At 29.4% G+C, this 13,424-nt stretch overlaps 1 protein-coding gene across 2 annotated transcripts; it reads left to right on the top strand.

Moving 5' to 3' along the window:
• The first annotated feature begins 301 nt into the window (after nt 1-301).
• Nucleotides 302-6,034, top strand: LOC111639424 (inositol oxygenase-like). 2 transcript variants are annotated; one of them, XM_023385314.1, is made up of 5 exons: nt 302-353; nt 2,167-2,234; nt 2,303-2,383; nt 3,476-4,047; nt 4,122-6,034. In XM_023385314.1, exons 3-5 carry the CDS (start codon nt 2,345-2,347, stop codon nt 4,228-4,230), a joined length of 720 nt encoding a protein of 239 aa, XP_023241082.1. In that variant the 5' UTR covers nt 302-353; nt 2,167-2,234; nt 2,303-2,344; the 3' UTR covers nt 4,231-6,034. The 2 variants fall into 2 exon arrangements, with proteins under 2 accessions (XP_023241082.1, XP_023241081.1); XM_023385313.1 differs by lacking the exon at nt 302-353 and having other exon boundaries at nt 1,991-2,234.
• The last annotated feature ends 7,390 nt before the right edge of the window (nt 6,035-13,424 follow it).

Below are 13,424 nucleotides of genomic sequence, written 5' to 3'. Positions count from 1 at the left end.
TTTACTACAGTTTCAATTCTGTAAACTTTCGCACGAATATGTTGTTAGTAACTAGAGGTTGTACGCTCGATTCCTTTAACCCTTGACATCTATGACGTTAATGCCAATAAATATAGCAAATAATAACTAAAGTGTTCTCTACGATCCAAATCTTGATATTGTTTAAGATCTTTTGAACTTATTCTGATAATTTTTATTTTTCTTCACTTAATTTATGTGTAATTTGAATGATATATATATACAGTTCTGTGTCTTGTGTTTGTTAACAAGTAAGATGAATTGACAAAATTTCGAAACAGTGTTTGCAGATAGGCCAATCTAGACCTTGGAGGTCTTTCTTCTTTGATAAACAGGTTGATATTAATATAATACACAAATCTGTAAATCAGTAAATTTAAATCAGTAATGTTAACAAGGAATGATATTTAAATTCAATACACTATGTTTCTGTCAATTAAATGTTTGAATACTGTACTTGCTTAAAAATTAAAAAATAATCACACAGGAATGACGAAATTTTTACGGTAAAATTTAGAAGATATGCCAAATTAATTAGAATAAGGGGAGACAAAATAATTATCATTAGTCTATATAAATTTTCTGAATAAATTAAACTTTTCGAACGAACTATTCCTAATTGTAAATAATATCTCAGAAAGCTTCAGAGGGTGAAGAAAATCATGCTCCACACATACACACACCGACAGAAACCCGTAATTCGATTTTTAAAATTCTAAACCGTACATTAATATGAAAATAAAATAGATTTCTAACGCAAAAAATCTTTGTTCTATCTGCTTCCGTTTCCGAGGACTTTTGAATAAGGATTTTTTTCATGGGAAAAAACATTACATTTTAAACTTCATCTGCTGGAGATTGCGTGCATAACCAAAAAGATTATGATCAGCCTTAAACGAATTTATTTTAANTCGATAATGTAAATGTCTGTTATAAATTAAAACAGAGCTTCTTTTATAAGAAGAAAAATTTGATAAATTTATTAAAAATTGAATAAAGATTTATATGTATTTTATGAATATTTTTTATAGATATAAGCTTAAATGTTATTAATTTTTAGTATTTTATAACGTTATTATACACGTTAATGCTGTTGATCATTTTTTTAATATTATTTTTTAAAATATATACAGTAAAACATGTGTAAAACGGAATTGCTGAATATTTTTTTTTTCGGTTTAACAGGTTTTCGTTTATTATTCTCAAGTGAAAAGATATATATGAATTATTTTATGTCCCTTCTTCTTCTTTTTCTTTTTTATCCTTCTTTATTGTTCTTCACCCCTTTCTTTCCATCCCTCTTCTACCATTCTTCTCTTCATCCTTCTTTACCTTCACTCTTCTACCATTCTTCTCTTCATCCTTCCTTACCCTCACTCTTCTACCATTCTTCTTTTCATCCTCTTTTACCTTCAATCTTCCACCTTTCTTCTCTTCATCCTTCTTTACCTTCACTCTTCTACAATTCTTCTCTTCATCCTCCTTTACCTTCTCTTCTACCATTCTTATCTTCAACCTTCTTTACTTTTTCTTTTCTACTTCATACTTCTTCTCTTCATCTATGACAAGAGCATAGAAAATCGCTTCGTTCCAAAGAATACTTCGGTTTAGACAGGTTTTTCTTTTATTTAGGTACCGTTTTCGACAGGTTTTACTGTGTATTTTTCCTTATATCGTATTCTAACAATTGGTAATATAATAACGTACTTATTATCATATTATCAATCGTAAATCGCGCATGAATATATTAAAAATTAAAATTTATTCAATTTTTTTTTATCGTCATCAATGGAAACGTTGATAGCTAATCTACTTATTATTTTTTTTTTCATCTTTAAATTGGAGAAACTTCATTTAGTTTTTGCTATACAAAATCTGGTTCCAGCCGGATTCAGAGCACGTGGTCAGTATCAGATACGATATACTAACATACTCGATTAGCCAATAGAAGGAGCGAGTTTGTCACTGGGGACCAATAGGAGTTTGTATAATTTACACGCCCACTGGCGGGAAAATTGTACATAACAGTAGGAAAATCGAGAGAAATTTAAATTTTGTAACTTTCCGAAAAGTTGAAGATGTCAACAATAATAAAGGAAAACTTTCATACCAATAAGAAGTTAATCGATAATTCTTTAATTATTTTAGATCCTTCCGAATTATATCGCCCAGAACATAAAAAAACAGAAAAATTCAGAGTTTTTTCTAATAATAAGGTAAGATTTTTTATTTGATTATGGAGAATGGTTAGACCTATAAATAAAATATAATTTTTATTCGTAAGAATGATCCAATTCAAAGAAGAGTCAGAGAAACTTACAGGAAAATGCATAATAACCAAACTGTTGATTTTGTACGAGACAGAGTAAGTTTCGGAAATTTTCTCTTTCTATATAATAAAAAAGCTTGTTGAATTTCCTTTTATACTTACTACTGTATAGACCTATAACTTATAGTGTGTGTAACTATATAGGCCTACTATAACTTTATAGTATATATATATATACTGTATAAGTGATTTATTCAGTATATTTAGTTACTTAAGAATTAAAATTTAATCGCCAGTATTAAATGGCTGCTTATAATAATTTAGTTTTGACCTTTTTCCTAATTTTTTTTAATGATTGGATAAATTGTGATATAATGTATTATTACGGAAGTTGCGTGCAGACTTTATAACTACAATATTTGCATATATAATGCGCATAATAATCATATTTTTTATATTTATTATAATTGAAATGAAGACATTTTTGCCTTCATTTCAATTATGTCCATTAAAAAAATTATTGTAAATTTCATAAATTCAGAAGAAACACTGAAAAACAAAGGTGTCTTCATAATTTGTCTTCTTTCTCTCCTCGGAATCGGATGTAGGCCTAATAGCCTGAGCATGGCCATGCGTATTGAAGTTAATAAAATAAAGATCGGGCTATTTTACATGATCCAGAGGTGTGAAAGAGGACAAATTACGAAGAGACTTACGTTTTCTAGACCTGAACTTGTGACATTTTCTACTATAGTCATGATCTTGCTGATAGGGAAGGCAAGAGGTAACTTCCTCAGGCGCCAAATTGGAAAGGATACTAAAAAAGCGTCATAAAGTTTATAGAAATATAAGTACATTGGAGCCATTCTTAGGCTTGCTTCAGACTTCAAATTATTCGCAATTTTATAAAACAAATTTCTAACGTGAAACTTCTCTTAAGTTTATACTGGTACGTTATTCATAAAGTTATAATTGTAAGTTCTTATAACGTAAAATACGTCGTGCCCAAACTCTATATTATAAAATTTTACTTATAATGGATACAATGAATTACAATTGAATCATATTTTAAACAAGATTTGTTTTATATAGAATGCAAAATGTATGAGTTTGCTCTCTAAGTATAATTTAATTTTACAATAAAAATGTAAAAGATAATCTATATAAATTCATATATTTTTTTAATAGCTGGCATACTGGACAAAATTTGACAAATACGAAATGACAATTATGGATGCATTAATGAAATTAAACGTTTTGATAGACGAAAGTGATCCGGACATCGACCTGCCAAACATATTTCACGCTTTTCAGACTGCAGAAAAAATTCGTAAAGCGCATCCGAATCACGATTGGTTTCATTTAATAGGTTTGATCCACGATTTAGGAAAAGTTATGGCTCTCTATGGAGAACCACAATGGGCAGTCGTTGGAGATACTTTTCCAGTTGGATGCGCTCCCGCAGATTCAGTCGTTTATAAGTCTGTCACTTTTGAAAACAATCCTGACATGAAAGATTCCAGATATAACACCAAATTTGGCATGTACAAAGAGAATTGTGGACTCGATAATGTATTAATGTCTTGGGGACACGATGAATATATGTATAGAGTTTTATTGAATCATGGCACTGCTCTACCCGAAGAAGCTCTGAGTATAATTCGATTTCATTCATTTTATCCGTGGCACACTAGTGAAGACTATTATCATCTTTGTAATAATAAGGATATTACCATATTGAAGTGGGTTCAGGAATTTAAGTAAGTTTAAATTTTTATAAATATCATTTGATGAAATTATTCAAATTTATTAATATTTTCTTATCTCTTTTTAGTAAGTTTGATCTATATTCAAAGTCACAAGAAATTCCGGATGTAAAAGCTTTGACACCCTATTACCAATCATTAATCGATAAATATATTCCAGGTTTAGTAAAGTGGTAAAAAAGTTAAAACAAATAAGAGTTTATTGACAGGAATAATAGATCTGATTCGATGTTATTTAATCACTATGTGATTTTGATCTTATATATGCATAACAATCTTTTTTTTTTTAATTTACCACGTGTTAATTTAGAACTCTGAATTCTAACAGTTATCTGTATATAAATTATATTTTATATTGAATGTTTTCATCGATATTAATAATTAATAATAATATTAATTAATAATAATTGATATTAATAATAATATAAATTCCAATGTTTGTTGATCGCCAAACAATCTTTGCATACGTATTTGTTTGTAGAGAACTAATAGTAATAATAAGTAATAAAGACTCTTCAATAAAAGCTAAAGATTTTATCTTTATAGAACATTTTATTGCAAATATCTCAGATAATCCTCCATTAGTCCAAAACAATGATCTTTTGGAATTAATTTTTTCATGCACATTATTGATTCGATTTTTCTCGATAGAGTCACGATTTAAGTTCTGAGTTTACTAGTCCATCTGATAGACGTATTATTCTATCAATATGAGCAGTATGGCATGGAATATTATTTTGTTGATAAAAGCATGGGTCAGCTCCAAACTATGCCAAAACATAAGTAAGATATAACTGTACAGGACGGCTAACGAAATCTTGGTATTCATGATTTTGTCCTAAACAACTAATGGTCCAAGGCCAATTATGAACACCCGGTTAAAATGGCAGCCTACCACTCTGGGGGACTCGGGATCGAATCCGGAGGAGTCGAAAACCCAGGAATATTTGGGGGTTGATTCGTCCGATATGTCGGGCCCCATTTTTTATCATTTTTTATCATTCGGCCGCCCCACTGTGGACTGGCCGAGCCCATAAAAAGGTTGCTAAAAGAAAAGCCCTCTTAGTGTCCACAGGACGGAGAGTTTAAAAAAAGGCCAAAGTATGAAAATCAGTCCCAGATCACCACACTAGAGATATTAATCGGGAAATATATCACTTGATAAACTCAAAAATATCAGTATAATAGTGATATATTTTTCGATTACCTCAAAAAGTTTGATTCGATATATTTCAATAAGAATAATTTTATTTAATGTAGTGTTTTTCAATCTTTTTCTAATAGTGACACCACAACTTGGGACTTTTTGTCTTGCGGCATCTTTACTTCTTTATTAGAGTTATTGCGCTTTTAGTAGCGTTAGTAATACATCTGGAAAGTATTATGGCATAGCTCAGCACTATACTTCGAGGCACTCCTAGTGTCTTTGCGCATTACTGGTCTAACGTCAATAATATGTTCAAAATATTATTATAACATGATCAAATTTATAAATGTGCATAGTTCCGTAATAAAATAAAATCTGATAACAATATTTTTGAAAATCTTGACCTAATATTAAATTTAAAACTGGTACAAAATTTAAAACTTTTTAACATGAAATGCGCATACTCCCAGAAGTATGAAATACTAATTCGAATAAATTGGCTAATTTCTATATAAACAAAATGTAATTTGTTGCTTTTTTCATTACAGAAAAGATAAACTGAAAGTAGAAGCTCAAATATGTGGCTATTGGTGTTATAAATGTTCTTATTTAAAAATATGAATTAAAGAATAATAAATTAACTAACTTTTAATATAAAATGATAATATGTAAAATAAACATATTTTTCCATATGAAACTAAAAAATTAGAAATAAAAATGTTTACTAATCGCTTAAATTTTAATTCGGACAGTGTCGGCCAGTACCGAATAGCTCTGTTCTGAAGCCTATTAAGATTTTAACGATAATATAAATTGTTTTGGTGATTTTTATTCAAGCAAATAAAAGTACAAAATTCTTTGACAATAGTAGAATAGTGAATAGTACTATCCAAACAAAAACATCTGAGATGTAAAAAAATTTCGCCAAGTAAAAATTTATGACAATTTTGACCGTCGTCTAAATTGTCATAAATGGCGAAATTTTTTTTTATCACAGATGTTTTGGTTTGGATAGCAATTGTTTTTGTTTAATTAATTTAATAATTGTATTATTACGTCTTGTCTCGTAGTTGGGCATGAGCTTCTAGGCTATATCGCCCCGTGGTAAAGTGCCATGTAATAGTAGTTGTATGCGTTTATGGTGGTCGTAATGCGGGGAATAATGCCTTCCGGGAGGTCTTTTAAAGGTAACTGGCCCCTATTCAGGCGTTACAGACGTGGAAAAAACTCCCTTCCGGGCGAGACGCGACTGAACTCCAAGTGTTCCAGGGAATGGAACCGCTTGGCCACTGGTTGGCCGTATTATTATGTCAAAACATAAAATTGGTCGGAGCTCGGCGACCGCCGACTGAACGTGTCGCCGACCAACGTTCCGCCGACCGACGCTTTCAATACGCCGTGCCGTTTAGAAAAATCGATATAAAAAGTTTTAATTCGCGTAAATTTGAGTTTTTGTAATTCTGAGTAACATTTTGAATAAAATTTGAATTTCCGTACATTTTTATCTTTATAATTACAATGTATAAAATTAATCCGTAAAACTGAATTAGCTCTATGAGAAATTCCATGAACTTTGACCTATTGACCCGGAAGTTTGACGAGCACCTCACTGATAACAAGAAAGGCTTTAAGTTTAAAATTTGAGCTTTCTAGACCCTGTAGTTATTTTCTCTACGAGTTTCTGCAGTGCCAAATGATGAAAATGATTATAAAAATACAATTTTTTTGACGTTTTGTGCACTTTTCAATTGCTTATATTTCGGCAACCGCTTTATACAAAATCTTGAAATTTTGCACATTATCTAAATAAAGAATTTTCTTTCGAATGAGATATTCGGAATAACTTCAGTTGTTTGGAGGCGGAGAGATCGATCCACGAAAATCGGCATCTCTAATTCCTTTATATGTAGTCCAACAGTGACTTTCCTATTTGGCAGGGAGTTACTACCTGATAACCAATAATAACAATATTTTTTTTTTTCAAAAAAGTGAATACTACGAAAACATAGGTACAAATCTTTGAAACATTACAAATTTAATTCACAGAAGTACCACAAAATGTCTTCTTTAATTAACGTCTTTTTAAACACCTCGGGAATAAACAGTTCTTACGGGGGAGTCGAACTTTCGTTATAATCTACTTTCCCCGTCTCAATGTAAAAACAGTAAAATCATTCTCTGGTTACGGCACAATCATAAAAATTAATTTACAAAAATATTAATTAAAAAAATTAAAAATGCCAGGACGAATTAACACATTATAAATTTAATTCATAGAAGTATTATAAAATGCCTGCTTAATCTAACTTTTTTTTTTTTAAATTAATGCTTTTGTAAATCTTTGAAAGCTTTCAATGAACTTCACTGCTTATAATTGTCACAAATAAAATATAAAATATTTCCTTGATCCGCACATTTGATATGTGACCAACCCTTAAATGCAATATAGGCCTACTGTACTCTGTCTTCTTGAATAAGCTTTTAATCCTGATCTCGCATATAAAAAAAAAAAAAAAATACAGTGGAACCTCGGTATACGACCTTAATCCGTTCCTGGTGTTTGGACTTATACCGAATTGGACGTATACCAAACCAACCATTTCCATAAGAAGTAATGTAAAAATGATTAATCCGTTCTCATGTAAAAAAAAAAAATGGCTGGCTTGAAACACCTCGCTTTCCTGGCTAGTTTCTGCTTGATTTTTCATAAGAGCAGCATGTATCCTTTTAACTTTCTCGCAAATAATTTCTTCCGATACGCTGTCGCCGGCATACTGTTTTTCCGTTATCCAAAGCAAAAGCAATTTCTCGACACGATCTAATGTCTTCGATCTATGTTCAGAAATTGATTTAACCCCTTTCGCAACGTTAGCAAATTTAATAATGTCTTTATTTTTCACGATTGTCGATATCGTCGTTCTCGGAATACGGAATGCAACAGTTAAATCTCGTTAAATCTCGAACACGCGTGCCACCTTCATATTTCTCAACAATCTCTTTTTTCAGTTCTGTTGTGATTCTAGTCATTTTTTTATTTTTCTGTTGCCCTTTTGCAATTCATGATTAATAAAAATAATAAAATGTTACTTACAAATTAAAATCAGAAGAAATTTAACAAAGTTATAAACCTTAGCACCGCGAACGTCTAGTCTAGTGTAGTACACCGATAATGCTAATTGTTCATAGATGGCAAGTATAATTAAATTAAGTCGTATACCGAATAAAAGTCGTAAACCGAGCAAAATTTGTTTCGTCCAAACAGGACGTATTCCGAATGGGACGTATTCTAAAGCAGACGTATACCGAGGTTCCACTGTAGTTGTTTTTCCATTTCTTCATCGAAAGTCCTTTGCAGTATACCCATCTGAATGTCCTATGTATACAGTTTTATATTAAAAAAATAATACGATTTATCTTAACCTAATACTACTATAGACAAAAAAAAATATTTTAATGAAATTATTTTATTGTGATATCGTCATATTGCCGGACTGCAATTTTTAATCATATTTTTTAATTTATTAAATTTAAAATATATGCTCTCCCTCTTCAAATTATTGTACTATATCATACTTATCCTGTTAGCAATTCAGTTGTGCCAGTCATCGATCTAACTCCTTTCAGGGGACATTTTTGAATTAAAATAACCTGTCCAGTTTTCATCGGAAGTTCGCATATAATTAATCGGGGCACTTAATCTACCTCCTGCACCTAATCTTTCCATATCTTCGAGTTTCATCTATATAACTCAGTTCTCGAGATAAAGGAAGGGCAGACACACAGACAGACGACTATGAGAATTTATAGGTCTACAATTTTTTTCAAATAGCAGCCCAAAAACCTGAATAAAAAAGTCGAGGGTTTAGTAACGCCATTTCCGTTTTTTTAAGTTTAATTATGTTACGTATTATTAATTAAATTTGTTTACCGATCACGATTCCTGTATTATTTAATTAATTCCTTTTAATTTAATTTATTTTATTTAATTAATCCAGCCAAGAATGCCTTTGCAGCTGTTCATCAACGTCTTAAAGAAACGGGGACATTTTCAATAATCATCCTTGATAGAGAAAAAATAAAAATTTTACGAACACCGAATATGGAAGAGCAAGTTATTGCTAGAATTGGTGAGGATCCTAGTACAAGATAAACAGCTAAAACAATAGACATCACTCATTCAAGTATAACAATCGTGAATACTAATTGTATCCGTACCACTTATAGTGAGTGCAAGCAGTTGTGCCCAGAGACCTAGAGATAGGGTAATTGGTAATTTTTCTTCCAGCCAGAAGAAAACTGTGGTATCCTATCGCTATAAATTAATGTTATTTTTACAAACAAACTAAAATATTTAAGAGCACATTTTATTAATAAAAAAAAATTTTCGCATTTCATTTGTTCAAGGAAAAAAATGGCTGCCTCCTGATCCACACAAGCGCTGAATGACGCTTATTGTGCTACGCGACTTTACTCCACCATTACAATTACAACACTTCTTTACAGACACTAATTGTGTCTGCAAAGGTATATTAATTCTCGTTTTCTGAGGAATATGCTTCTAACAGATGAAGCGATATTGCTGATACATTACATATTTCTACGAAAAAAACAGAAATGACGTCACGACACTTTGACGCTTAATAATTCGCTAAATAAGCTTCGGATCAAAAAAGCTCTCAATATTTTATTCGTGTTTTACTCTTTTATAAGTCTTGAATTCTGGTCAAACATTTTCGAAATAGCTCGTATGCGTTTAATGATATAAATAAGTTAGTTTAACTATTCATCAGTAGATGGCGCCATATATATATCTTTATGAATTTTTTTTCATATCGATATTTATTTATAATAACATTTTTACTAACATTTTCGCCTTAATATTTTGTTTAATTTTCTTTCTGGATTATAAAATATAAGTGATTAAATTTATAAATTCGAAAAACATCGAAATACTTTTGCTTCTTTTTATTACATTTAATATACATAAGTAGCTTGATGATGGAGTTAAAAATTTAATGCTTTTCTATGGACAAGTATTTCTCCATAGGAAAAGCATTAAATTTCTAATGTCATCTTCAGGAGATCGCGTGCATGACTAAAGAGATTACAATCAGCCGTAAATGTTTTTAATAATTAATAATAATAATTTCTTTTAATTAATTAATTAGAAGTTTAGACAAACAATACAATTATTAAATGAAATTTCTAAGAAAATATTAATACTTTCTTTCAAATTGAATAATGGTATAAAAATTATAACCTAGAAAGAATGAATCCAAATAATTAGGCGTGTTTTTTATTTCATGATATTTAAAAAAGGAAAGTGAAAAGTCAAGAAAAAAACAACTAAAGCAGAATCAGGTAGAAAGTGATTTTGAAAATGAGGTTAGGTTCTAGAATATAATCATAGAATACATATTCAAATAATTTTTTTTATATTTGATTTGAAATTTTCAAAATTATAAACATTATAATTTTAAAATTTCTTTTATAAAATATATTTCTTCTTAACTTTTATATATAATAAGACGTATGATGTACCACAATACGTGGTGGTTATGGGGGTTGATTTACCTGATATTTTACACAGATAAAAACTCGAGTATCAATTTTTAATTTGCCATTACTGATAATTTGTTAACCTTTTTTTTTTTGTATGTGTGTTCTTACTTTGCCCAAATTTGGCAGGGCACTCGCCCTCCTCGCTTCCCACCGACTCGTATGCCCATGAGCGCTACTCAATCACCAGTAGAGATGAATGATAATAGTAAAATGATATAATATTGTTTATAAAATTTAAATATCTTGTTATGTTTCATTAACATATTAATGTACAGAAAATAAGCTATGTAATAAAACATTAAACAAATTTTTATGATAAACTTCAATATCTCTTTTAAATTCTGTCGATTTTTGTGTTTTTTAACTCATAAAATGGCTGCTTATATTTTTTCGATTTTGCATTTTTCTTAAAATACAGTTTTTGCAGAAACATTTCTTACTTATTTCATTACTTTACGTGTTTCTTTTTCAGTTGTAAATCTATGGAAAAGAAAGAAACAATCACGAACACACACGAACACAAACATTCACACCAAAGAAACGATCAAGTTTATTTAGTAATTCCGAAATGCACTTGTATTTTACATCACTTCTACTTGCAGACATTAAGAAAATAGAGAATATCGTGTTCGTATTTATCATTTATAATACAAACAGAATATAAATTATTGCCCCCAGAAGAAAAAAATATAATCTGCAAAAACTCGATTCTTATCTTCTAAGTAATCTGGCTGGGATTTTAGCTCGAACGTACAGTACATCAGCATTTACTTTTAACTATTAAATATTAATTCTATGCTTTCAGGTGAATAATCTAGTTCTCGTTTTAATTCCGATAGAGATAAATACTTTTAAAAGCAAAGAGTGTCATTTTTACTCTTGAAGAATCACATTCATCAAAAGGGAACATTTCTATGATATCCAAGGTAACCCGATTCGTTTCGATAATTGCGCAAATACAAAAGGAAAAAAAAAACAAGTTTGCTTGATCTAGATACACTTTTTTGATATTGCGTCATAATTTTCGATACTATTTTTCCTTTAGATTAATCTTTTTCTGAAAATTAGAAAAATTATCTTGAGTTTCTTTATCAATATTGGAATATTAAGATGCTGTAAAATACATTATACTGCACTGTAAGCAAGCTTATATATACTACATATTGTAATAAACAAAGTTCCTAATGTTATATTATTTATCCAAGATGCTAAATATCACATGTAAATGTTTAATTTTACCGACGAATAAATGTGACTCATTTTCTAAATGAGGACACGAATATTGTAACTGATGATAATGTTTGAAAGATTTATTATAAGGAAATTTCTCTTAAATTACATAGACAATCTGAATATTAATGATGTTATTCTTACAGAAAATATATATATATATATATGAAATAAAAAGAAAATTCATGTTGATGAAAATATAAATCTGCGATGGTTTATACTGTACGAAAATTTGTACTATAAGTTTAAGGAAATGCAATATTAAACATTCTTAGTTCAGCTGCTTACTGTACCAAATTAAAGTTTGGATTATAATAAGAATTCAATAATAAATTATATTTCAAATTTCTTAAAAACATAAGCATTGTTCGAACATCTTTTCCTTAAATTTTTACTTATAAGGAAGGAAAAATATTTAATATATACATGTATATAGGAATTTATGACATATGTATGTGTACATCAGCCGATGCACATTTTTAAAAGGGTGGAGTTATAAAAACATTGTTTTTTTCAATATAAATATATAGATTAACACAATACAGTAAACTGGAGAACTAAACGGGTATAAAAATAAATATAATAATAAGTTATATAGAAACACAATATGCTGTTTAATTTTAATTTTATTTAATTTTCTGTTGGAATAAATTATAATAATAAAGTCTAGGAATTATTTCATGCAAATATCTTTTTGATACTCCCTACTTGAGGTAATTACGTAATTATTTTTTCTTTTATCTTGATTAATTTTCCTTCTGATACACAATTAATTGAATATATATTTGATTTGCATCTTTTCTACGAGAGTTTGAATTAATAATAACAATATAAATTAATGTCGAGAATAAATTTCCATTATTCTTATTAAATGAATTTATTTAAATATTAAATGTTGATCAAATAACTGAAGCTTCTTTGAAAATTTAAAATATGTTTAATTCGTCAAATATGAGTTTATTTTAATTATATATATACAAATATAATACATAAATTATACATTTTTCAAATATATGTGGTTTAAAATAATAATATTTGCCAGTTAAAATTAATGAATAAACTTTTAGGTTGTGCGAGGCCCTAGGCAAGCATAAATTTGTCAAGGCTCTTTTATTATATGTTTATTACTTTCCCGACTCTGTTATAGGATACATAACAGAGCGAAAGTATAGCAACCGGTCAAAAAATGACCCCCCTAAGTATTTTAAATTTTTGACTCGGGACCTTAAAACGCCGAGAAATGCAAAAAATTCGGAGTTTTTTTCTCTATGTATGAATGTTAGTGCGTGTGGGGGGCACGATTTTGTTCACCTCTTTGAAGCTTAATAATTCCTGTGTTTTTTTGTCGAAAATTTCTAAAATTTTGAAGGGATGTTTGTGTATTAGAGGCATTGGTGCTATTAAATTTTGGTAATTAAAGATCGAAGGGATG

The sequence above is a fragment of the Centruroides sculpturatus genome, unplaced genomic scaffold, assembly GCF_000671375.1.
Source record: "Centruroides sculpturatus isolate CEXI.00-Female unplaced genomic scaffold, Cexi_2.0 scaffold1232, whole genome shotgun sequence".
NCBI classification, from domain to species: domain Eukaryota; kingdom Metazoa; phylum Arthropoda; class Arachnida; order Scorpiones; family Buthidae; genus Centruroides; species Centruroides sculpturatus.
The sequence above is the reverse complement of the archived record's forward strand: the minus strand, read 5'-3'. Positions and strand labels throughout refer to the sequence as shown.